Source organism: Rhineura floridana, chromosome 5, assembly GCF_030035675.1.
Source record: "Rhineura floridana isolate rRhiFlo1 chromosome 5, rRhiFlo1.hap2, whole genome shotgun sequence".
Classification (NCBI taxonomy): domain Eukaryota; kingdom Metazoa; phylum Chordata; class Lepidosauria; order Squamata; family Rhineuridae; genus Rhineura; species Rhineura floridana.
This window is the reverse complement of record NC_084484.1, coordinates 148,446,040-148,472,058: the sequence shown is the minus strand read 5'-3', so window position 1 is coordinate 148,472,058 and position 26,019 is coordinate 148,446,040. Positions and strand designations below refer to the sequence as shown.

Sequence of the window (26,019 nt, the reverse complement as noted above, 5' to 3'; positions counted from 1 at the left end):
GGGCTTCCCTATGAGTCGGAACCCGGAGGAGGGCCTTCGTAGTAGACCGTAGTGTACGGGCCGGTTCATATCGGGAGAGGCGTTCCGACAGATATCGTGGTCCCGTGCCGTATAAGGCTTTATAGGTAAGTACCAACACTTTGAATCTGGCCCGGAAGCATATTGGAAGCCAGTGCAAGCTTCAGGCAAATTTTGCAACAGATTGGTAGATCTACCTCTTACCCCTCCAGGTGTGGTCAATGGAAATGCTTTGCTGTGGGCTCAGGCAGAGACAGTGATTGGCCCCATGCTTTGCTGTAGGGATCCTGAAAGGTCTGAAGACGGCAGAGAAGAAGGGCATGTGGCCAGCAGAGGGCAGAGTCGTTTCAAAATGCAACCAGAAAAATCGTTCTGGCTGCTTTTGGAAGAACTAGTGTGCCCACAGCCTCAGTTCTTTCTCAAGGGTGGGTGATCCACCTATACAAAAGTAGTAACAAATATAACCCCCCACCTCTCAGCCACTTCTCACTGTAGTTTTGCCATTCAAATAAAAATGAAGATAACCAATACTTGCATGTTAAAGTTTATTTATAATTTTAAATTCATAAAACAGTTCAAGTAGTTGGCTCCTTAACCACTGAGTGAATCCCTCTTCAAGTGCCATTGTTTCTCTGCTCTAGGCTAGCCTAGCCCCTCACTACAGTTTTTAGTATCTGTGAAACCGAAACTTCACTTAAACTGAAGTCAAAATAGGAAGCAAAGCCAAGGTTAGAGATTCAAGATTCCCACGTTAATAGCAGATGAACTCTTAGATACTGATGTGGAGTGGTTAACTATCTTAAATGAAATGCATTGCATTCTATCACAAGGCAACAAGATTCACTTCTGAATATAGGCTGAAATTTTCAGTAAGACAATTTACAATGGGGTAAATCCTATATAACATAGGTCAGAACCATTAAAGCTTTTATACAGAGTCCAACATTTTCTTTAGTGGCCTCTGCACTATCAGAGCAAAAATCTGTTCCCAAATACTGGCTGGATAATGGCTAAATACAATGATACCAAGTCCTTCATATCAAAATAGGCTAGCATTTTGTTTCCTATTTCAATGAAATCTAGGATTTCACAAAAGTTTGGTTAACTCCAGGTCATTAATTCAGGACATACCAGTATTCCAGTCTTTGGTTTGTTCAAGAGTTTGGATTTTCCTTTTTTTAAAAGAAGGACAAACAAGATCAATCAGTTTGTTTACAGCTAAAGTAGTGCATATTATTTGATAAGACAAGTTCAGTTACAGTAAGTATACAAATGATTAGTTGCTTATAATCTTGTCTACGAATAGTTACAAAAATAGTCCCTTTATACATGAAGCTAGACTCTAATTTCCACTTTAATTTGAAAATAGGCATTTGAGTCCTCCTTTTGTGGAGGTTAACTCTATTGCAAATTCATATGTCATCTAAATCATATAATACTGGAGTGACAGATACCAAAAACCATTCATTTTCAAAGAGGCTGGACTTCCAAGTACAATATGTTTCAATCCAGGAACCTTAGGAGTTAGAAACACAATATTAACAGTTCGGCTCTTTAAATAAGCTATATGATAAATTAAGGCTTTGGAAAATTTATCCACACAGTGTCTTCAGTATCCATCCTTTTTCTCTTTCTTCTCTACAATTTTATATTCATCCAACACCGCATGGCCTGTCTCCTTTGCAGTTTTTTTCACTATAGCTTTGATTCCAAGGTTGTCGATATTAAAAGCTGCCACACCAACATTGATAGCAGAACTCACTGCATTGTCTGTAGCATGGCCAGCATCATCCCCGTACCTTAATGTACATAAGGAAGATGTCAAAAGAGTTTCTTTAGTTGTACAGAAACACTGAAATTGTTCAGTCCTTATATATATACCCTTAATCTCAAGTAGCTTCTTTAATATTAATTTGAAAAAACCTGAAATCAATAAGCAATCAGACTGGCTTGATTCCTCGAAATTTTTCCAGAGCATGGAAGAGGATGATTAGATAATGCAATCATGATTTTATAGGCCTGTTAATCTGTCCCAGATTTAATGAATTTCTTTTTGGCCCTTGCTTCAGTTTTTTACTCAGTCGTTTTAGATTCACCTTCCAAAGTTGGGCTTATGTGTGATAGACTCAAACTTTGGTCTCCCCAGAATCACACAGGAGATCTCAAATGTTTGCTGAAGCTGTTTACTAAACCATTTTACACCAAGGGTTCCATGACCAAGATAAATGTAAAAAAACCCAGTATTAATACTTAGAAAGACTTACAAATGTTAAAAGGTATCACTGTGAACGTTAAGATTCCTTAAATTAGTCAAAATGTTTTCTTGTAAATGAGAGTCTCGGTCTATAATTCTGTCCTGAAAAAAGTTAAGTTTTTTTTCCTTATTATAAAACAGTGAGAATAGACCTCTGCTGCTCTGAAGGCTCACTTTGTTTTCTTAGTATATGCATAAATGACTGAAAGGGTTTTCAGCTTCATCTTAGTATTTCCCTTGTTATATATAGTTATTCACTCCCATAATTCTTTCCTAAAGAAGGATAAACTTGCTCAGTTCTTCCCAACCAGAGGGCAAGTATTACAACCTCATTCCAGTGATTTCTTAAGCATTTCAGCTGGCATGATTGATCATGTAGGAATATGGCCCAGTTTAGGTAAAGTTATATTCATGTGTCTCTTTGAGATAAGCTATATAAAGAGACTTAGGTTCATATAAAAAATCTAAAAAGTTATAATAGGGCAATAAACTTAAATACAGACTACTTAACAAAACTGAGGAAGCCACACTATGAAGGATAAACCCTAAAACCCACATGTTATGCAGTGATAAAATAGTAGCAGTACACAAAGATTCTGAAGCTATTGTTTTCTAATCTTGCAGAGTTGCCAACTGAATTTTGAAGCCAAAATATTCCAGTGCATCTCTGAAACATTTATTGCTATCCTGATCTTGACCAAACTCAATAGTAATCCGCCTATTTCATTAAAATTGAGTGGAAAGTGCGGGATCCAACACTATATTTTTTAGGATGGGACAACAAAGCAGCCTTATAATTATTTGCCAAACACAGCAAATTTGATTACATTAACTGGATAGTAAAATATTTACAGTTTCATTAGTTTCACCATGACATGAGCCATAAAAACCCATATTAAAAGATGACAGAAATGACTCAAGGCATGTGAAAAGTAACATGAGTATCCACCACCATCTCAAAACTGTTTCTTCTACCAACACTGGGCAGGGGTTTGCACTATTAAAATATTTATTAAAGCAGGTAGATTAAAAAATGCCAAATAGTTCTGTTACAGTTCTAATGTAAGAGCTTGTTTCTCATATTCTACTGCAGCTGTTCATTGTTAGTTCACATTAGTGATTTTTGGACCCTTTTAAATGACCACAGTTTAGGATTCACTCAGAGTTTGTTCCTCCAGATAGTAGATTGTTTTGCTTGCTAGATTTTGGATACTTAAAATTGTCACACTTGTTCAAATAGTGTACACACACAGTTAAAAAAAATATAAGCTGCCTTAAAAACAGTAACAATGAGAATATGAAGTGCATCTACTATACTAATGTTACTAGGATTCGCACATGCAGCTTAAAGTAAGCTATAGTACTTTTGTATACAACCAATTTTTGATGTGACCTTCATCTTGAAAAAATTCTCAACTTATTTCATTAAGCTGCATATTTTATTATTTATTGCCTTTCACAAACAGATAGGAGATGGGGTGAATACTCAAAACAATAGTTAGTTGTAGATAGCTGCAAGTTACTTATTTCTTTTCACTCTTAGTGGCAATTGAAGGTTGCGTTCCATTTTTCCTATTTTTAAATCTAAAATAAGAACAAAGATTAACATGAATTGCAGTGTAGAAACAATACATGCTCTTAAGCCTTTCCAGCAAGAAATACTTCATGGAGATGTGCCATTATTTTGGCGCAGACAAGGTAGACCTGAAGGTGACAGAATCAAAGAGGAAGCTTCAACTAAGCCTTGTCATTTTTGTAGGTAGAATAAACCAGAAATTGGAAATGTCAGTGACATTTCTCTACCGCATTTTGTCCCATGCCATCTGCAAGCATTTTTGTTGATGTAGTGGGCTACTACATAGTTGTCCTCTTTCTTTAACCCAGAAAAAAAAAATTCAAACTTTGGCAAACAACCCAAAGCTAGACATCATTTTATCCATCCCACCAAAGATGGGACTTTTAGCCAAGTTCATTTTCATGCCATTTTCACTTATGAATTCTGTGCCTCCAGGTTTGTGTAGTCTTGCTTTAAGTCATGCAGAAATAAAAAATTTCCAACAGCCTTCCAGATCTCAACTTGTACCCTGTTCAAATCTAACAGAAAAGATTATGGGATAGAAGTATCAATCTTCTCTTTTGTTTCTTTATTATAGGCCAGAAATATATGAGGCCACGTTTCCCTTGGTCTATACGTCCTTCAATAACTCTTGCCAAAAAATTAATTTGGCCAACTCTTACCTTGCTAGTCCAAAGGAAATTCTACCCCACAAACATTTTTCCTGGCCTGTCTGCTCACATATCTGGTATTTGTCATGTATTGTATGGATCCCACCCCCTCTAGGATGCACTCCTTAACGTGGTGAGGGGGTTTGAGAGTGTTGAAGAAGCTGAGAGCAATGCCATCAAGAGTCTAGACCAAGAGGCTAGACTCCTAGCAGGGGCACCCAAGGCGGAATGGTCAAAACTGAGACACAAGACTAAGAGGTATCCAGATTCAGACAAAGGCAATGGTAAACCACCTCTGAATACGTCTTACCTATGAACAAAGTATCCAAAATGCAACACGAGATAGTGCTGGAAAATGAGACCCCCAGGTCAGAAGGCACTCAACGAGCTACTGGGGAAGAACAAAGGACAAGTACAAGTAGCACTGTGAGTAATGACACAGCTGGGTCAAAGCCAAAAGGAAGCCCAGAGACTGATGCGCACAGATGTGAAAGGAGAGTTCGGAGTTGTACGATGCACACAATAGGAACATGGAACGTGAAAAGCATGAACCAGGGAAAGAAATTGTCAAGCAAGAAATGGAACGTATCAACATTACAATACTTCAATCAATCAATCCATTACAATACTTGGCGTGAGTGAATTAAAATGGACGGGAATAGGACACTTTCAAACAGGCAACTACAAAATATTTTATGCAGGAAATGAGAAATTAAGAAGAAACAGGGTTGCTTTAATAGTGAGAAATGATCTGGCAATTAGGGGCTACAACGCAAGGTCTGAGCGAGTGATATCAATGAGATTAAACAGGAAACCTATTAACGTAACCATCATCCAAGTCTATGCTCCAACGGCAAACGCAGAAGATTTTATGCAGAAGCATAGGAAGAAATTGATCACACACCAAAACAAGATGTGCCAATAATCATGGGGGACTGGAATGCAAAAGTAGGAATTGTGGGAAAATGGGGCTTAGGAGACAGAAATGAAGCAGTAGAAAGACGTATTGAATTCTGTGAAGCCAGTAATTTGTTTTTTGCGAACACATTTTTTGAGCAACTGAAAAGATGACTGTACACGTGGACATCACCAAATGGTCAATATAGGAATCTAATTGATTATATAATTGGTAGCAGAAGATGGATAAGTTCCATATTTTCTGCGAAAACAAGACCAGGAACAGACTGCAGTACAGATCATGAACTGGTCATATCGAAAATCAGAATAAAGCTAAAGAACAAAACAATCATAATGCCAAAATACAATTTAAATGACATCCCAGAAGCATATAAAGATCAAATAAGGAACAGATTTGAGGCTTTAAACTTAGTTGACAGAACCAGAAGAACTATGGACTGAAGTCAGACATACGCTGGATAATGGAACGGACCAAGGAATTTCAGAAGGAAATCACCCTGTGCTTTATAGATTACAGCAAAGCCTTTGACTGTGTATATCATGGAAAACTATGGAATGCTTTAAAAGAAATGGGGGTGCCACAGCATCCAATTGTTCTGATGTGCAACCTATACTCTGGACAAGAGGCTACTGTAAGAATATAATATGGAGAAACCGATTGGTTCCCCACCGGAAAGGGTGAGAGATGGGTGTATCTTATCACCCTATTTGTTTAATCTATATGCAGAACATATCATACGGAAAGCTGGATTGGACCAAGATGAAGGCGGTGTGGAAATTGGAGGGAGAAATATCAATAATTTAAGATATGCAGGTGATACCATACTACTAGCAGAAACCAGTAATGATTTGACATGAATGCTGATGAAAGTTAAAGAGGAAAGCACAAAAGCAGGACTACAGCTGAACATCAAAAAGACTAAAGTAATGACAACAGAAGATTTACGTAGCTTTAAAGTTGACAATGAGGACATTGAACTTGTCAAGGATTATCAATACCTCGGCACAGTCATTAACCAAAATGGAGACAATAGTCAAGAAATCAGAAGAAGGCAGCTATGAGAGAACTAGAGAAGGTCCTCAAACGCAAAGATGTATCACTGAACACTAAAGTCTAAAAGGACAGATAATTAGGTGTTAGATAATTGGGTGTTTGACTACGACCTGGGAGACCAGGGTTTGAATCCCCACGCAGCCATGAAGCTCACTGGGTGACCTTGGACCAGTCACTGCCTCTCAGCCTCATGAAAACCCTATTCATAGGGTCGCCATAAGTCGGAATCAACTTGAAGGCAGTACACACACACACACATCACTGGAACCTAAAAGGATGAAACTGAGGTTATCATTCTTTGGACACATAATGAGAAGACATGATTCACTAGAAAAGATAATAATGCTGGGAAAAACAGAAGGGAGTAGAAAAAGAGGAAGGCCAAACACGAGATGGATTGATTCCATAAAGGGAGCCACAGACCTGAACTTAGAAGATCTGAACAGGGTGGTTCATGACAGATGCTACTGGAGGTCGCAGATTCATAGGGTCACCATAAGTCATAATTGACTTGAAGGCACATAACAGCAACGTATGGATCCCATTGTGGAAAATCAGAATCAACTCTCATATTACAGAAGTTTTGCCTCATCACTCAAGGCCAGTTCTTACAGAACTGAAGACTAGATGAGGGGCCATTCCACAGCTTGCCCTAATGTTTTGCAAAATATGTTTTTTTACATTGTCCTGCTCTACCACTGTTGATAATAACCAAGTCATCTACCCCTTTCCTACTACTTGCAAGATTCTCCATAAAACACTTTCTTACTGTGGTTGCGTCTCATTTTCTTTGAATCACAAGACTCAAGTTCCGTGTAGTGACGAATAACCATTTAAAATTGAGAAATACTGCAATTAATATAGATTTCTCATAATTTCAACACCACTCATTCCTAGAATTGAAATACATCCAGTATTTGGATGGAATTGGGCTGGCAACAATCCCACTCTGCACTAGGTTAAACCTAAAATAAACTGGAGAATATTCACTGAAAAACCAATTTAGGTGTGCTACTGTCCCTTAACTATAAGTGATCTCCTGCACCTGCTTGGCCTTTACATAACAGCAGCAGTTGCACATGTGTAGCAGAAGTTCTTCAACTGCATATGAAGAGAGAAGTAGGAGATCCAATGTTAACAGCAAGAAGGTGACGCAGGCCAAATTCTCCTCTTGCTTACCACTTACTTCCTTGCAGCCCCACTCCTGAAGTGCTTTTCTCGCAATCCAGCTCTCTTCTGACATTGCAGGGCCAGACCACATATGATGGTAATCACGTCATTTGCCTTTGAGTGCAAGATTATTTTCATTCATAAATTGCCAGTACAGGGAGTTCCCATTGATGTGAATGTGGATCAGGGCTGCAGCAGGGGGCAAGGGTTAACTCCCCAAGGCAGGATCCCAACCCATATCTGTCTTCTCTGTGTTGGCAATTTATGAAAGAAAAGGCGTGCAGTCAAGGGCAAACTACGCAATTACCATCACCTGTAGTTTGCTACCAAGGAGAAAAGTCTTTGATAGCAGCTAAAAAAAATTAGCTCCTTCATTTACCTTCTGCTGTTAAAAATTGGTTTGTCCTTCTCCCCACCCCTCTTTCTAAGTTCCCTTTTTAAATACAAGGAAAGGCCATTATCATGACTAGTTTGGCTCCAACAAAAGCAACACTTTTTTTGTTTGATTAATACGATTTGTTGAACTCATGGTCTCAGTTTCCCAATATTCGTTCATCAAAATTTCTTGTAGAGTAGAGGAAAAGTTAACTTACTTGTGCTTGACAGTCTGAACAGTCTCTTTAGACACACTTTTAGCAATACACTTTGCAGCGCTTTCCAAACCATGCCATATTGTTGAAAACCCTGCAAGGAGAGACAGCTTATTGGAACCAGAAGGTAGTGAACAAACAATGTTTAATAAACATGCACCACACATTGAGGAAGTGTTATTTTTATGCTACCTTGAACACTGCTTGCTGCTACAACCAGAGCACCATCAACAGCAGATTTTCCATCTTTATCTTTCTTAAGGGATTCTGGAACCAGCTTGCTTCCATGCTTCTTGACATGAGGGGCTAACTCTCTTCCAACACAACTTGCTATAGAACACACACCTTCAACTAAAACAGAAAGCATTAAGAACATTTTAATTTTAATTTTCTTGTCAGATTAAGCCACTGCATTCAGTGACTGAGCCACTGAGTTCAGCAAATTGTTAAGGATCATAAAGCAACATTTAAGTCAGTGGCTTATTTTCCTTAATAATTTCGTTTGAGGAAGCAGCAAATGCTGTGAAACTGCAGTAATAGTGTCTCCATTGGCTCTTAATGAAGGCCAGGTAATGAAGGCTTCTGAAAGATGGTTAACTGAAAACATCTGTATACCAGCCTTAATCCATTAGATTCCAGGACTGTGAACATACAAACATGTTGACAGAAATAATGAATCATTTTAAAATATAACATAAAACCTTATAATAAACACCATGAGGCCACAACTAAAAACATACAGCAAGTGATTACACAAATTAAGAATATAAGAGGAGCCTCCTGGATCAGGACAAAGGCTCAGCTAGTCCAGCATCCTGTTCTCACAGTGGCCAACCAGTTGCCCTTGGGAAGCCCACAAGTAGGACCCGAGCGCAAAGAGCAGTCTCCTCTCCTGCAGTTTCCAGCAACTGGTATTTGGAAGCACACCTGGGAAAAGGAATACCTGGGAAAATAAAAGTGTCTTATCCAGGTGAAAAATGCCACTATTTCTGCCTGGGAACAGAACAGATCATGTTTCTATCAGACCCAGCTGTTTTACACACTCCAAAGCTCCCCCGTCTGAAAATGTTCATTATGAACAGAGATCACTTTCATTTCCATCCAAATCTCAGGAGGGTAAAGGACTGTAATTCTGTGGTAGATCACATGTATTGCATGCAAAACATTCCAGGTTTAATCCCTGGCATCTCCCATCTGAAGGATCAGGTAGAATGTGATGTGAAAGACCTCTGCCCAAGTCACTGCAGAGCTGCTAACAGTAAGAATAGACTGTGCTAGATGGCATTGGGACAAAGGGTGGAAGTCCCCCATATCCTTCATCTCTATACGGTCTGGACTGCAACAGCCCAAAGCAGCATTTGAGTTAGGATGCCAAGAGCAAGTTCACATAAGAAGAGCCTGCTGGGTCAGGCAAGTGGCCCATCTAGTCCAGCACCCTGTTCTCACAGTGGACAATCAGATGCCCATGGGAAGTCCACAAACAGGATCTGAGTGCAAGAGCACCCTCCGGTGGATCGGTATTGGGACCTGTACTTTTCAACTTGTTCATTAATGATCTAGAATTAGGAGTGAGCAGTGAAGTGGCCAAGTTTGCTGACGACACTAAATTGTTCAGGGTTGTTAAAACAAAAAGGGATTATGAAGAGCTCCAAAAAGATATCTCCAAACTGAGTGAATGGGCGGAAAAATGGCAAATGCAATTCAATATAAACAAGTGTAAAATTATGCATATTGAAGCAAAAAATCTTAATTTCACATATACGCTCATGGGGTCTGAACTGGCGGTGACCAACCAGGAGAGTGACCTCGGGGTTGTGGTGGACAGCACGATGAAAATGTCGACCCAGTGTGCGGCAGCTGTGAAAAAGGCAAATTCCATGCTAGCGATAATTAGGAAAGGTATTGAAAATAAAACAGCCGATATCATAATGCCGTTGTATAAATCTATGGTGCGGCCGCATTTGGAATACTGTGTACAGTTCTGGTCACCTCATCTCAAAAAGGATATTATAGAGTTGGAAAAGGTTCAGAAGAGGGCAACCAGAATGATCAAGGGGATGGAGCAACTCCCTTATGAGGAAAGGTTGCAGCATTTGGGGCTTTTTAGTTTAGAGAAAAGGCGGGTCAGAGGAGACATGATAGAAGTGTATAAAATTATGCATGGCATTGAGAAAGTGGATAGAGAAAAGTTCTTCTCCCTCTCTCATAATACTAGAACTCGTGGACATTCAAAGAAGCTAAATGTTGGAAGATTCAGGACAGACAAAAGGAAGTACTTCTTTACTCAGCGCATAGTTAAACTATGGAATTTGCTCCCACAAGATGCAGTAATGGCCACCAGCTTGGATGGCTTTAAAAGAAGATTAGACAAATTCATGGAGGACAGGGCTATCAATGGCTACTAGCCGTGATGGCTGTGCTGTGCCACCCTAGTCAGAGGCAGCATGCTTCTGAAAACCAGTTGCCGGAAGCCTCGGGAGGGAAGAGCGTTCTTGCACTTGGGTCCTGCTTGCGGGCTTCCCCCAGGCACCTGGTTGGCCACTGTGAGAACAGGATGCTGGACTAGATGGGCCACTGGCCTGATCCAGCAGGCTCTTCTTATGTTCTCCCCTCCTGCTGCTACCAGCAACTGGTTTTCAGAAGCATATGGTATCTGACTATGGTGGCAGAGCACAGTGATGATGGCTAGCAGCCACTGATAGCCTCAACAATTTTAGTCAAGCTTCTTATTCAAACACTAATTGGAAAAAAAATAACTGGGTCCATCAGATGTGCAGGGATGATCACGGACACCAGAACCAGATCCTTGGAATGTAACTGTTGTTCACTGAAGGCCCTGATTAAGCTTAGCCCTTGTGTAGAAATGTCTGGCCATTTAGAAGTGCAATTGCCATGCTCTACATCTTTCAGGCATACAGATTCAAGAATTAAGGCAGGGGAAAGCTATGTTAACTACTTCAAATCCTGCTCAGCCATGAAGCTCACTGGGTAGCCTTATGCCAGTCACTAACTCTCAGCCTAACTTAACTTCACAGGGCTATTGCGATGGATAAATGGGATGACCTTCAAAGACACTACTATGACCTCTTTGGGAGAAGGGCAGGAAGAAAGAAAGCTAAAATATACCATATATATGTATTGAGAAGCTATAGGATGTTTTGAAATGGTTATTAAGACAAGGGCTTTTAGTTTCTCATTGGAAACAACACAAATAATCCAATGATCTAGCCTAGATCTAGCTATGGTATCATGTCCTCCATATTCATGCACACTTTACAGGGGAATATGTTTTTCCTCAAAATGACCTTTTTAAAAATCAGTATTATTCCATGTCATTTTTTTTAAAAAAGGAAGACTGAAGAAATAAAGCATCAATTCGTCTCACAACCTTTAGAAGGAAGTTTGGTGCTCACATTTTACCTAAGAACTGGCTGACTTTCACAGCTCCTCCTGTAGCTTGCTTTGCTACATGCAGTCCTTTTGCTACAGTTGGGTTGACTTCTACTGGCTTTTCATCTGGCTGAATGCGTTCTCTAAGTTTAGAAGCTCCCATGTGGATTGCTTTTCCAGTATATTCTGCTCCTTTGACCAGGCCCCAGCTCACCCAAGATGCTCCTTTAAAAAATAAATAATCACCAACAGATTGACTGATGCAGCAGAATTATCAAGTGATAGCACGTAGCATTTCCTATCTGCTGACTTCAGTCCAGGGTAGTATACTGAGAAATGCTTTATGAGCTCACACACTTGTGCTTCTCCCACACCACCTTGAATAAGGCACAATTCCATCTCCCACAGAACAGCAGTGGAATGGTGATAACAGGAAGTCTTTTCCCACTTTGCTATAGAATGAAAGTGCAGCCTCCTGCAATCCTAGGTGCAAGCTTCCTCTCTGCTTGAAGAAGGATCCACCCACTGAAGTAAGATCTGTGGAACTCTCCTCTATGAACAAAGCAGCTTTGCCCATATATACTTGTGTCTGCTTATGTAACTATTTATTATTTGATTTATATCCTGCACTTCCTCCCACAGGAGTCCAACCAGGACAACAGTGACCATTCCACCATGACACTCCTGTTTGGGAAACCCCCTTTGAACCAGGCTCTTGCTACCTTCCTTTGAAGCAGCTATGATTGGAAATGACAGCTCATCTCCCAAAATCAGATCACACTTACAGCTGGGTCTCCTGGCCCTTCAAGGCCAGGAAAGGCAGTGACTATAACGTTAGGGGTTCTTCCTGCTAGGAAGCAGGCAACACAACATCATCACTCTCCTCTCTCCTATCTTAGAAGGCCACTACAACATCCTGATATTCTTCATGTCCTAGAGAACAACTGCCTCAGCAATGTTGTCTCTCTCGTCTCTTATCTTGCCAGGAGAAGTTGCACTGTGAATTATAATAGCACTAAGTTGGTTCCCACCACCACCACACCACATGTTCTTTCTGGCCCAAGGCTGATGCAACAGCCTTTAGGAAGCATTGTTGCAAATGCTCAGCAGAAAATGGTATTAGCGTCTGAAAGTTAGCTAAACTGTGTATGTGAACTGCACTTTGTAGCTTCAGAGCTACTCTATTATGCAGACAGACAGTAGAATTATGCAATGTACCACTTCAGACTAGGGCGTGTGTGTCATGTTTTTTGAATGTGCACTCTCTCAGAAGCTTTGTGCATATAGTCAACAAGAAGGGAGAGGGGTAGGTTCAATCAAAGCAGGTTAAATTTTTCAGGGCAGAGGGTTGAAATATATCTCCCATCCCTAAACCTGCAGTCTGATGAATTCTATCTTGGGCTGCTCATATATAAATAGGTGTTAACTGGTCAGTGGTCTCCCAGTTTATTCATCCACAAAGATGCTACCCTAGCACCCAATGAAACAAATATATCAGAGAAAGCCAATATATCCAACAATACAGACAGTGCACACTTTTTTACAAAATATACTCTGAAAACTATGAACAATTCTATTGCAAAAGTGGCTGGAATTAATAGTTTAGCTTAGGCTTTTAGATTGGAAGATATTTTCACCGAACTAAAGAGAAACTTTAGCCCAGTTCAGGTGTAACATGTGGGCTTAAAGCAATGATGGTGTATTCACACAAGGACTGCCCTCTACAAGTCTTGTACGCATCATTTCTACTTCCATCCTTTGCATGCTGAGTGTGAAAGACATGGAGCCAGCATGCATGGGGACATTAGGGATGGGGCTTGCATTCTCTCCCACATACGCTTTAAGCCAGGGGTAGCCAGCAAGGTGCATTCCAGATGTTGCTGGATTACAACTCCCAGGCTTGACCATTGGCCATGCTGGTTGTTGAGTTTCAACAACACTTGAGAGCACCACATTGTTTACCTCAGCTTTAAACCCGTATGTGTTTACCCAAACAACAGAATAGGGCTTGAATTAAGTATCAATCTATAGTATCAATCCTAAGGCTACCTGATAAGATTCCATGGGCCACTCTCTCACTCCAGTCAGGTAACTCTCTCTCCTCTTCAGGTGCTGCTTCAATATGCACAGTCTCACCCAGGTTAATGACATCACTTGAAGCATCTGCAGGCTAAAAGGATGAAACATATCAACAGCAAGATCAAAAGCCAAGGGAAACCAATGAAATATTATTATTATTATTATTATTAGAATTTATTACCTGCCCTGCACCCAAAGGTCCCAGGGCAGGTTACAACAGTTTTAAAACACATAATTAAAAACAGATAAAAACAACCTATAGCACAGTCCAAATGATGGGGAGCCATCAACGGAAGAGTGTTGGAAAACTCTGCAGCATCTACTCCCCGTTTGGGAACTGCTGGCCCGTCTGAGCAGGGAAGAGCCAGCTCCCATGAACAGGCCTACCGGGAAGTAAGCTGTCCCTTTAGGCCACCATGGGAATATTTCTACTGCACCTGTCTATTAGTCAGTGGAATTCTCACGGGGACTGGAATCCGCAGGAGTGTTCCGAGGGGGACTGGGTGTCGTACAAGTTCCCCCCCCCCGACTCCTCCCCGCCACATTTTCAGGGCTTCTGCTGGCTCTGTCCACCAGGCTGGTTGTCCCCCCACAGGCTCCTGGTGGCACTGCAGCTCAGCCGGGATGGGGGGCTTCTGCTGGTGGAGCCTGGTGGCGCTGGAAGCCTGCCAGCTCACCTGGGGGTCCACCACATCCACCTCCTCCCAGCCTGGCACAAACAGGATTTGGACTGCATCCCTAAACCATCAAACTAGCTACTGTGTTATCTGACAAAGAAATTTACATGATGACTATAAAGTTTCCTGTTTAGTCCTACAGAAGCTACAGTTTTTACAGAGCTATTAAATTTGGCTTAAATTGGGGGAGGCTAGGGCTTGAGAATTTAAGCCCCCTCACCTTTCCACTTATGATTTCACCACGGATACACCTTGCTATAGCTAAAGGATTCACTAATCTTCTCACAGACAGTGTGTTACAGAATTTATTACAACAACCAACATTCATCTGTTTCTTTGTTCAGATGCAGGACAGTTAAATTGGTGATGTAATTCCAGGCTATTTCACAATCATGCTGTTTTACATGAACAAAAACATTAGCTTTGTTCCTGCCTTATTGGCTGTTAGATTACCAGACCAAAGTGCCCATATTTGGAGGAATAATAAGCATTAACCAGTTTCCTTTCCCTATCCCTAATTCTTTCACGCAGATTATTCTAGTTAGTATGTTCTTAGATTATCTTTAATGCTTTATTCACCTTGGAGATTTTACACTATAAAAATGCAGGTTATGCATACATTTATATTTAAGAGCAAGAACGCAGTCCATCTCTTGCTTTTAATTTAAGGGGAAACCTCATTTTCCTCAATTCAGTATTGTTGTCTCTCTACATTGCCTCTCTTTGTTCAGGAAGTCATGACTGAAAGAATAATACTTTGGAGGGGGCAGAATTTGCTCCTATTCCCCATACATATTTATAAACAACAAAAGTGCATTCATTCTATTTGTTCTTGAGATTTTACACACTGGAGCTGCCAAAGCAGGGCAAAGTGGAGCATGTGATGGGTCTTTTGTTAGAGAAGACAGCCAGCTAACAAGGAAAGATTTGGGATTCGGAGCCAGACACCAACCCACGGTTAAAAAGATTGCAATAACACAGAAGGGCAAACAACTGCATTAGAGAGAACTTGTTTTTATATTAGATTGCTATGAGGAATTATTGTGTGTGGTGGAATAAAGGAATTATCACAGATATGCATAGTCACACAGCTACAGAACTGCCATATCATTTTGAGATTAGTCAGGTTCAGTTCCAATCTATCTTTTCTCCACGCAGAAATTTCAAAAAAGCACATGCACAAGAATCTTACATCAGAATGTAAAGTCGACATGGATTTTGCATTTCAGTGTAACATCTTTTATACATTCATGAAATATAACATTGTAAAATCAGCCCCTTTGTGTAACCAGGATAGTCGCCTCAGAAGAGTGAACAAAGGAGATTATGAGTAGTATGTTAAAAGTGCTGGGTTGACATCCTATTTTGACTATACTGCTCAAAGTACACACTTAAGAGCTGAAAATAACACACATGTGAACTGCAGGAACCAAATATAAGCAACTGGTGTATATTTCTGATTAATCCTCTCTAAGCTCCTTAAGTGAGCCACAGGCCAAAACTCAGTTTGGTTAAGTCATGCCATTATGTACAGTTGCTATGTATATATTTTAAAGCACTCTTAAAGAGTTCTGTATTGGGTTATCTAGAGTTCATAAAACAAATAATAATATTCCCCTTTTCCTATCTATTCCTAAACATTAGCCAACTTATATTAAGCTGAATTTGGTTGCAACTTTAATAACTGAGCTATTTTATCAGAATTCTTGACAGCACCAAATGTCTTATAACCCACAATGTCACAATCACCCATAAAACATAAGTAAGCATTAAGATCTAAACCACAGTTCTTCCGGAGCTATCTCATGGTACCTGCAGATATTAATTCCTCAAGAATTAAAAAGTCTTAAAAAATGCCATGTCCTAGTTTGTAAGCTGTACTTAACACCAGCTTCCCAGTTTGGACATGACAAACACCTATATTTCCTTTGAAGCCAAGAACACAAGGGAGCATGCATGTATAAGGCCTTGTTCTTACTATGATAAACTGGCTAACCAGACCAAGGTGGTTACCTCTGAAACAAGGCAGTGTTGTAAATTTAGATGAACAGAGCTGGGCAGTCTTTTATCAGTCAGTCTTAATGGTGCCGTTCCTACACAAAATAAGTTGTGGGGTGTCCCTTGGGGTGGTGGAAGCACAGAAGAAAAATATCCCCAGTGCCCCATCTTCATCTCTTTCTTCAGAGGAAGAATGGAGGGTCCTTCCTGCTCTTAGAGCAGAGTCATTAAGCCTAGTTTATCCTTGGGGCTTTTCTGACTGCCACACCTACTCCCAAAAAGAGTTCCTTCAGACTACCTACTACTCCCTCTGTTGCCCCCGTCCCCTACTCCACAATATAGTACATCTCTCTCTCTCTCTAGCCAGGGCTTGCTATCAGGCTCCCAGATGTCTGTCGCCTACTGTCCTCTAGCGAAGGCTCATGTGTTTCAGAATGATAATTTCTTCACTCGACTCCTTGTTGTGCCCCCTCTGCTGCCCCCCTTGCTGCTGTTCTGCCCCATCCCCTTTATGCAACCATTAGGAGAGAAAGCACTGAGCCTCCAGCCACAACCACAGCATGCCACAGAGGCTAACATCACCCAAGCCCAACTTCCCTGGCATATTTATTCCAGAAATTAGCGATAGAATCAGCTTGGTTTGCACTTGCTCTTTTTGAAAATTACAGAAGTGACTGCACTGAGTTTTACTAAGCCTTGGGTCCATTTCTCTTAATTTGTGTCTTTCAACTCTTCTGTCCCATCCCTGATAACTTCTGATACCTCAAATGACTCCTCCTGGTTGTGTTACATGCATTTTTGTATACATGGCATATCCATGTAGGTTGCCAAGCAATAGAACTCCAAATCTCTTTTTTAAGAAATGTACCTAACAAGTGGGACCTGCAACAGTCCACTGGCCTTTTTAAAGGGTTTTGTCCCCTAAAAATTTGTTGTGCTTTTGCAAGCCTCAGATTTCCCCACCCTTTCCCAAACATGCAGATACCTTTCTCATGCGTGGGTGGTGCCATTCTGGCTGCATAAGGACTGGCATTTAGAGAACCAAGATTTCTTGTTAGTATATCTGATTAATATTTTCAATGTTTTAATAATTTGTTGTCTCCCAAGAGCCATTGTTGGCGGCATATACATTTTACAATAAATAAATTTCCCATTATCACAAAACAGTAATTTCTATGTCTTAAGTTTAAGATACATTAGGTTCATAAAAGTTTGCCACCATTTTTGAAGTTGCAGTCCTAAAGTTTACCTTGGCTCTGAGATCAGATATTTGTTTTAACAGATCCTCAAAAAGCTCTTTGTGAGATCTTGAGCGTTGAGATGGTAAACCTACTCCCTCATGGGATCCTGGAACCTGTGATACCGTATCAAGGACATTAATAGATGTGAAGGCTCAAAAAGGAATCTGTTTTGCACTGTTATACACCATCAGGCAATAATATCACACACAGTGCAGAGGATTATCCTTCTTATGAACCGCATGCAAGTGAATTCATGCATTAGTAAACATCCCCACATGTGAAGTAACTGCAAGATCAGGTTGTCATCATATGGTCAGTTCCCCAAGTGATTATCTTAATGTATTAAAATACCTTTATAAATTACAAAACTTCTCACTTTTAGTAATCAGTTTTAACTTCACTGTTAAAAATGTTTGCCTCCCTCTTAACTCCAGTGTGGTGTCGTGGTTAAGGTGCTGGACTACAACCTGGGAGACCAGGGTTCGAATCCCCACACAGCCATGAAGCTCACTGGGTGACCTTGAACCAGTCACTGCTTCTCAGCCTCAGAGGAAGGCAATGGTAAACTCCCTCTGAATACCGCTTAACATGAAAACCCTATTCATAGGGTCACCATAATTCGGGATCGACTTCAAGGCAGTCCATTTCCATTTTAACTACTGCCATTAGATTTCACACCTCCTTAATACTAGCCTTATTTACTAAAGTGATGGCCTCTCAGATAACTTTTTCCTACACTTCATAAATAGACTGACCAAATTTGTTCTTAGTTATCTTATTTGCCTAGTTTACAGAGAATTTTGTTTTTTCATATCTGGAGCATTTTAAGATTTTGTTTAATCATTGCTCCATTGTGAGCAAGTGAACAGGATACAGTACTTCTAACATACTACAAGCTATAGTACCATCTCCCTAATATATGTTCAATAGTTCTTGGGGGGGGGGAATCATTATCCTCCTACCTTTACTGCCCCTTGCAGCATTACACTGTAAACTTATTTTCAATCAAATTATTTCAGATGTTTCCCAGCCTCAAGATGAGCCATTTTCTACACAGTCAAAGGAAAGTCCTTGATTTGGTGATGCTGAAATTCATTTATAGTACTCTATGAAGCAGACAGTTTTAACAGCTCATCAGTGTCACCTGGTAATACTTGCACATTGCTATGTTTTAAATGACTTTGCTGGATGATGGTATAAAGTTGTTTACCTGTACTCTAAGGTCAGACATCTGTTTTAGCAGATCTTCAAACAGTTCTCTGTCAGTAGCTGGAAGTTCAGAAGATAATACTACTCCCACATAGGATCCTGACACCTGTGACATCAAGTCAGGGAACATGTAGACTCCTGTGTTACAGCAGAGGACTGGTGACTGATTGCACATAAGAGGATATAGCCAGTCACAAACCTGGAAGACAGAAGACCAAAAGGCCATTTTGAACAGAACATTGTACATTCAAATGAATACATTAACACTTAGGAGATTTAGGTTATCAGCAAGTGTGAAGAAACCAGTATGTGTTATTGTTCAAACAAACCTAGTCTTTGACAGTTACCTTACCACTTTACAGTGTTTTGATACGTTGCTATCAAAGAAGCACAGAAGACACATTTGCAAGGTTGTTTTCAGACTTGTACAAAATATAGCTTTCATTGTGCTAAATGAAGCTTCAAGAATACTTCAAGAATGATCCCAGGCTATGGTCTGAAGGCACATGAGGCCAGCATCCTGCTGAAACTAAGTTGGGTCAGGTCTGGTCAGTGCCTGGATGGGAGATGGCCTGGGAACCATATGTAAGCCACCTTGGGTTTCTATCATGAAAAGAAAGGCAGGGTATAAATGTAATAAATAAATGAGTAAATAAATAAATACTTAGCACCATGCTTAAGTTGACTCCTTGCATCCAGGATATCAATCCTGAACATGTCCTTCAACTCATGACATACAATTAAAGTTCTACGCCACTGATACCAATAGTTTAAAAGACCATATTAATTTCAAGAAAGACGTTTGCAATAAAGGGCAGCAGTTTTCCATATTAAAATAACTTCCACTAAAGCTAATGAAATAAGTATGGATGATCTGTGGTCTAAGGAGCTACTTTATACCAAGTCAATGCATGCCACCTGTGGATGATGTGAATCAGCTGCAATCAGCTTTGCAGCTTTTGGCACACCAGTATGTCCCAGTTCAGCACAATGAAAGCTCAATCCACCACATGGCGGAAGAGCACAGAAATGCCTGCACAGATTTTCAAGGAGCTACCATGCACTAGTTCACTGCATGAAGAGATGTTACCTCAAACAAAAACAAAAAAGGTTAAAAATGTCCATTTTGAAAAACATAGGACACAAAAGATTTTAAAAAATTATGAGTTAATGACATATTTATGAGTTAATGACCAACTCAGACTTCCCAAGGCAATAATTATCCTACCATTAAGCCTCTTACACTAGAGATGGGGAACCTGTAGCACTCCAGATGCTGTTGGACTTCAACTCCCATCAGCCCCAGCTGGCATGACCAGTGGTCAGAAATGAGGGAGTTGCAGTCCAGCAACATTTATTAGAGGGCCACAGGTTCCCCACCCCTGCTCTGCACAATACAGAGAACCCTGCATATTTGAAAGTGGTGCTTGTCAGACACTTTGAGTATCCCTGTTGTCCTGAATGAACTGAGAACGTACCTAACATTTCCTGGTAGCTGCATATTGCAAGGGAAAACTGGAAGTGGAACACAGGCTTTGGGGAAGCTTGCCTGCCATTAAGAGTCTTCCCATTGAGGAACCTCCAATAAGCCCCCCTAAACATAGCTTGAAAACTACTGTTCTCATACAACACAAGCATATGAGCTTTGACTGCCCCACAGCTGCTGGCATCTTCTTAAGGAGTCCTGCCCAAAGGCTTGACATTTTGCAGCCAAAGCCCAAACAACATTTCAGAAGTTACCTGAAGGAAAGCAGGTGGACGATTCTGGGCCACCGCTGCATCCGTGTCCAAGAACTTCACAATGCGAAGGTATCCAGGATATGAGGGGGCACTAACTTGTCCATCAGGAGTAACATAGAATATCTGTACACCACGGGGAATGAGGATCAGTTCATCGGCATCTACTCCTAAACTTTGAACAGGAGGAGGCTGTGTGCATTTTGTATAGTAATCATCTCCAACGGATGAGAACTCCCCAGAGTCTGTCCCATATGACACAGTATAGTGCCCATCAGTGGCCTCAGGGGTATAAGCAGGAGGTGCTTCATTGGGCATTGCAGATGAAGGACTCATCACAGCCAATTGCCCTTGGCTTGCAGATCCAATGCTTCTACCTGCTTCACATGGCTGAGATTGGGATATCAGGGAATTTGGGACAGGAGGCCTCTCTGGCTTTTCTTTGGCTGGAATTGCTGGGTATAACCTGGGCATTTCCATAGGGAAACATGCTGCAATGGGTTTGTGCTGTGCATTTTCATTTAGAATGCTCAGGCGAGCATTAACATTTTGTAGCGTCTCTCTCATTTTTTGCTGCATTAGCCTGGCAGACTCCCACCGGGCCCCAGAGCATTCAGGACCTTGGGATGGAATGCTAACTCCCCTGAGCAAGTGGTCAAGACCCTGCCTGTAGTAATTCCTTGCATCTTCCTTCTGTCCAAACTCATCTGTATTCAGGCCTTTATTAACAAACACAAATGCTTTCTTGTATTCTTCTTCAATTGCCTTCAAATTTGCATCTTCTTGCACAGCTGAATCCTGTTCTTGAGCCATTACTGCAAACTGCAACACAGCAGAAGTAACTGGAGACAAAACAGAAGAGAACACTTAAGTTAAAGGATACATACTATGTGGATATCAAATATATAGGAGAGAGAGAGAGAAACACGGAAATGGCAACAAACAGCAATTAAGAGACCCTCTTACTGTAAAACAGGTTGCCTTGCCTTAAAAAAAAGACATAGGACTGTATCTAACATTACCTCTATTCAGAGGAGACCCACTGAGATTAATGGACAAGTGAGTCAGCTCCATTAATTTCAATGTGTCTACTCTTGAGTAGGCCTAGCATTGGATACAACCCATCATTCTGATCTACAAAGCACTTTCAGAGTTACATAGCACTGGTCTAGTCTCAGTGCTGTGCATCACTGTTGTTATATGCCTTCAAGTCGATTACAATTGATGGCAACCCTATGAATCTTTTTGGATATATTCATAGGGTTTTCATGGTAAGAGGTATTCAGAGGTGGTTTACCATTGCCTTCCTCTATGCCATCCAAGTACTAACCTGGCCTGACCCTGCTTAGCTTCCAAGATCAGACGAGATCAGGCATGTTCAGGGTAGTATGGTCATAATGTGCATCACTAGTTAACCTTTACTCTACAGAGCAACCATCTTTATGAGGGTTCGAAGCTTAATGCCCCAAAGTCACAGGAGTTGCCATGTATTTATTTATTTATTTATTTATTTATTGCACTTGTATACCGCCCCATAGCCAAAGCTCTCTGGGCGGTTTACAGCAATCAAAAACATTAAAACAAATATACAATTTAAAACATATTTTAAAAACAATATAAAAACAATATACAATTTTGACCTCACATCAGTTGTACATGCTCTGGTAACCTCGCGTTTGGATTACTGCAATGCGCTCTATGTAGGGCTGCCTTTGAAGACAGTTCAGAAGCTACAGCTAGTGCAAAATGTGGCTGCCAGATTGTTAACAAGGACCAAGTGGTCCGAGCACATAACACCTGTTCTGGCTCGCTTGCACTGGCTACCAATATGCTTCCGGGCCAGATTCAAAGTGTTGGTATTAACCTATAAAGCCTTATACGGCACGGGACCACGATACCTGTTGGAACGCCTCTCCCGTTACGAACTGGCCCGTACACTACGTTCTGCTACGAAGGCCCTCCTCCGGGTTCCGACTCATAGAGAGGCCCGGAGGGTGGTGACAAGATCTAGGGCCTTCTCAGTAGTGGCCCCCGAACTGTGGAACAGTCTGCCCGAGGAGGTGTGCCTGGCGCCGACATTGTTATCCTTTCGGCGCCAGGTTAAAACCTTCCTCTTTTCCAAAGCATTTTAATTTAAGTTAACCTGATTTTCATATCTGTTGTACTGATTTTAGATTGTTCTTATTTTATATGTTCTTATTGTATTATATTGTGTATTTTATTGTATTCTCTGTGTTCACCGCCCAGAGAGCTATTGCTAGTCGGGCGGTATAAAAGTCTAATAAATAATAATAATAATATAATAATATTTAATGCAATGACTGAAAAGCCGTCAAAAGCTTTTTATATTCCAGGATATTTCAATCAAATTCTTTCAAATGTTTCCCAGCCTCAATATGAATAGTACGTTAATCTTCTAATGATAAGAAGTCCAAGTTTTCTATTCGTTGCAAACTTATGCCAAGCTTCTACAATCAGCAGTATCAAGTAGTAAACACTTTTCCTGGATGGCACCCCTACACAGTTGAATTCTCCCCTGCTTTTCGATGTGCAGGGAGATTGTGTCATGGGAACAGCATTCAAACATGCAGCCTCCTAGTAGTCTGATGTGCTACAAGAAGTTTAATCCCACAGTGATGCTGATTTGTAAACTGGCCCTGAGCATATCTTAAGGAACTGGAGTGCAGAGAAGGATTGTGTCCAGCACTTAGGTCCATTAAATGAATGTATGTTGCTTGACACTTAATTGTATTACAAGTATTCAGCTGTGCAGCATGTTTACTCAGACATAAGTAGCAACCAGTTCAATATGGCTCACTCCCTACTGTGGTTTAATTGTAGCCTAGAGTATCCAAGTCCCAGGCAGAAAGTCCTTTTGCAACAAGTAAAAATGTAGGTGATGCAACCAATAACATGTCTATGAAGCTTAAGAAACATTTGCTGCTAGTAATAAATAAGTTATGGCAGAACCCAAAGCCCCAATCTGCTGTGCTAGGGGTGGGGGCTGAACAGAGCAGAGGTCTCCATAAGCCCAGCACAGCTCTGTCAACCTCCACCCATGGAATGTTGCTAGCATCATTCCACCAGTGCAGAGCTCCCTATTCCACCTGTCAAAATTGCAGGCAGGCGGAAGTAGCACAGAAAGCTCTAAAATCGGATCACAGGAAAATGGAGGGACAGAGCGTGCCTGGGATTTTGAGCCACCCCGCTACTGTCACTTGGTGACATTGGGCCCAATTGCTATGACAGTTCTAGGCTGGCATAGTCCAGAGTAGCTCTTGCCTGTCCACCCTGCCTTCTGCCTCAGAGTGAAGGACATGATCCATAGGGAATTATACAGTGGTGGCTATATCACTCCACTGCCCCACAGCTGCCCAGCTGGGATTTGGATTGCTCTGCCAGTTATTCAAAAACTGTTTCAATAAAAACAAAGGAAATAATTTTTTTCTTTTTTGATTTTCAGGAATGTTTGGGGTTGGGATGGTTTGGAAGCATGAGAGTTCTGCCACAAATACAATTGCAAACTTGTGATGTTTCAGGGAACAAAGTACTTTTCGATTTGCTGTAGGCAGCAATAAACATGCAACAGATCTAGCTGCTAAACAGCAAACATCAGCAAGGCGCATGAAAGATGAAAAAGGAACCTGGTCATAAGCTTATGGTGGATCATAGCCAGTCTTCAGAGCTCCAAAGTTCAGCCTTAACTTCGCTTGGGTAGATAAGAGTCAGGCAATCATTAAGCATTCTATAATACCATCAAAATGCCTGGTCTGAGGGGACATCATACAGTTACCTCACTGATATCAGGTGGCCTGTGTCTGGTCACTATGTGGATAGGAGACCACATAGAACCCCATGTGCAAAAACCTTGAATTTAATCATGGAAGAAAAACAGTATATGTACAATTCAAAATCTACTATGTATACAAGAACTATCTCATAGAATGGCAGCCAAATATCTCACACTACTTGGAAGGTGACAGCAACATGGTACACAGAAACTTTTACTAAAGACAACACTATCCACATAACTATGGCTGAAACCCCGTGCACCTTTATTTGGAAGCAAGTCCTGCTAAACTTACTTCAGAGTAAACAAGCAGCATTACAGCCCATCTTAAGTCCAAGTCTCCACACACATATTTAGAACTAAATCCCATTGAACAAAGTGGCCTTGGTCCTTACTAAACAGCCACAGAGCTAGGCAACAAGTTAAATGCAGTTATTTACCAATAAAGCAGAGCGAAGCCACCTCCCGGAGTTAAGAAGATAGCACCAGCAGGATAACAGTCTATTAGTAGACCACCAGCCAGGTAACTAGCTGATATATCCAAATGTCTCTTTACGCACACGCGCGCGACCAGAACATTCACAGGACTTAATTTTAGCCTGGGTTTTACCAGGACTCAATCCCAGCACGTTTTTCAAAGAAGAGCCCTAACACTAGCGCCCGTCTGAAAAAGCAAGGCCTCTAAGCATATACAGAGTGCATTTTCAGCACCACATACTAGCAATAACCAGCTGAAGACGCCTGGGAAGTCAAGAAGGTGGGGTGGAGGAATCAGGCGTCAAGGAGCTCCCAAGAACACTCGGAAACCCCAGCACCTATCTCTTCAGAAGTTACCCTTTAACACGGGGAACTTTTCCTGCTATTCCTCGCTCTTGCCGGTTCCTACATCCCTCCCCTTCACTCACGGAAAGTAGGAAGCGACGACCTCCGAGAGCTCTGTAAAAGACTCGCTTAGGCACACGCCGCAAACGAGCCCCCTCCTATATGTTCTTCAGCTGCCACCGCTTCAGCTGTTGCAAGTCCGGCCCACGCAACGTCACATGACCAGCTGCCGTCAGCCGCTTGTTTCGATCCTTTCCTCCCACAAAGAAACTTCTGGGTTGCTTCCCTCCAAACCCTTTGGCCGCCAGGGGGCGCGCCAGTGGCTCGGGTTGAGGTCGTTTTCTTTCCGCGCCATCTGCCTGACGGGGCTTGCCTCTCAAAGATCTCTGTTTACGATCCGCAGAAGAAGAAAAGATTAATATAACAACAACAAAATCCAAGCTAGAGATCTGAATTGTTTTATTCTGTCTATAATCCGATCACGGCCGCCCCTCCCCCAGGAACTCTGGGCATCGTCGTTTTGGGAAAGTGCAAAAACCCTCACATCCTCGCAAGCAAGGTTACCAACTGGTTGCGGGAAAGGGCGATTGTGGGACTTGCTCCTATATCTTTAACAGAGATCTTCTACACGGTAATCAGTATGGCGTGGAGAGCTAAGCGGTATATCACCTGCTGATTCTGCTGCTAAAGTGACAGCTGTAGTACAGGGCCAGATTTAATGGCTGTCTAACTCTGTTCCTGAGGGGGTTTGTAATAGGAGCACCCTCTTTAAAAGGGTTGCTAGGTCCAAATGTTTCAGAGTGTTTTAGTGCTGCAGTCTTTATTTGTTAGGGCTGCAATCTTTTC

General features: G+C 41.3%; 1 protein-coding gene across 5 annotated transcripts; it reads right to left on the bottom strand.

Annotated features, from left to right (window-relative positions):
* Positions 1 to 549: 549 nt before the first annotated feature.
* Positions 550 to 25,549, bottom strand: SPART (spartin). Of its 5 annotated transcripts, none has more exons than XM_061628407.1 (9): positions 25,257 to 25,544; positions 20,565 to 21,403; positions 18,826 to 19,023; positions 17,624 to 17,728; positions 13,670 to 13,790; positions 11,651 to 11,845; positions 8,423 to 8,581; positions 8,234 to 8,324; positions 550 to 1,817 (listed from the first exon to the last, which is right to left on the bottom strand). In XM_061628407.1, exons 2-9 carry the CDS (start codon positions 21,372 to 21,374, stop codon positions 1,628 to 1,630), a joined length of 1,869 nt encoding a protein of 622 aa, XP_061484391.1. In that variant the 5' UTR covers positions 21,375 to 21,403; positions 25,257 to 25,544; the 3' UTR covers positions 550 to 1,627. The 5 variants fall into 5 exon arrangements, with proteins under 5 accessions (XP_061484391.1, XP_061484393.1, XP_061484392.1 ...); XM_061628409.1 differs by having other exon boundaries at positions 25,186 to 25,276; XM_061628408.1 differs by lacking the exon at positions 25,257 to 25,544 and adding an exon at positions 24,792 to 25,049.
* Between the last annotated feature and the right edge of the window lie 470 nt (positions 25,550 to 26,019).

Excerpts from the sequence above, each read along its gene's own strand:
- SPART (XM_061628407.1), bottom strand. The coding sequence starts at position 21,374 with ATGGCTCAAGAACAGGATTCAGCTGTGCAAGAAGATGCAAATTTGAAG. Across the intron at positions 19,024-20,564 it reads GTCCACCTGCTTTCCTTCAG|GTTTGTGACTGGCTATATCC; the intron begins GTAACTTCTGAA and ends TCTGTCTTCCAG. Across the intron at positions 17,729-18,825 it reads TGTCTGACCTTAGAGTACAG|GTTCCAGGATCCCATGAGGG; the intron begins GTAAACAACTTT and ends ACGGTATCACAG.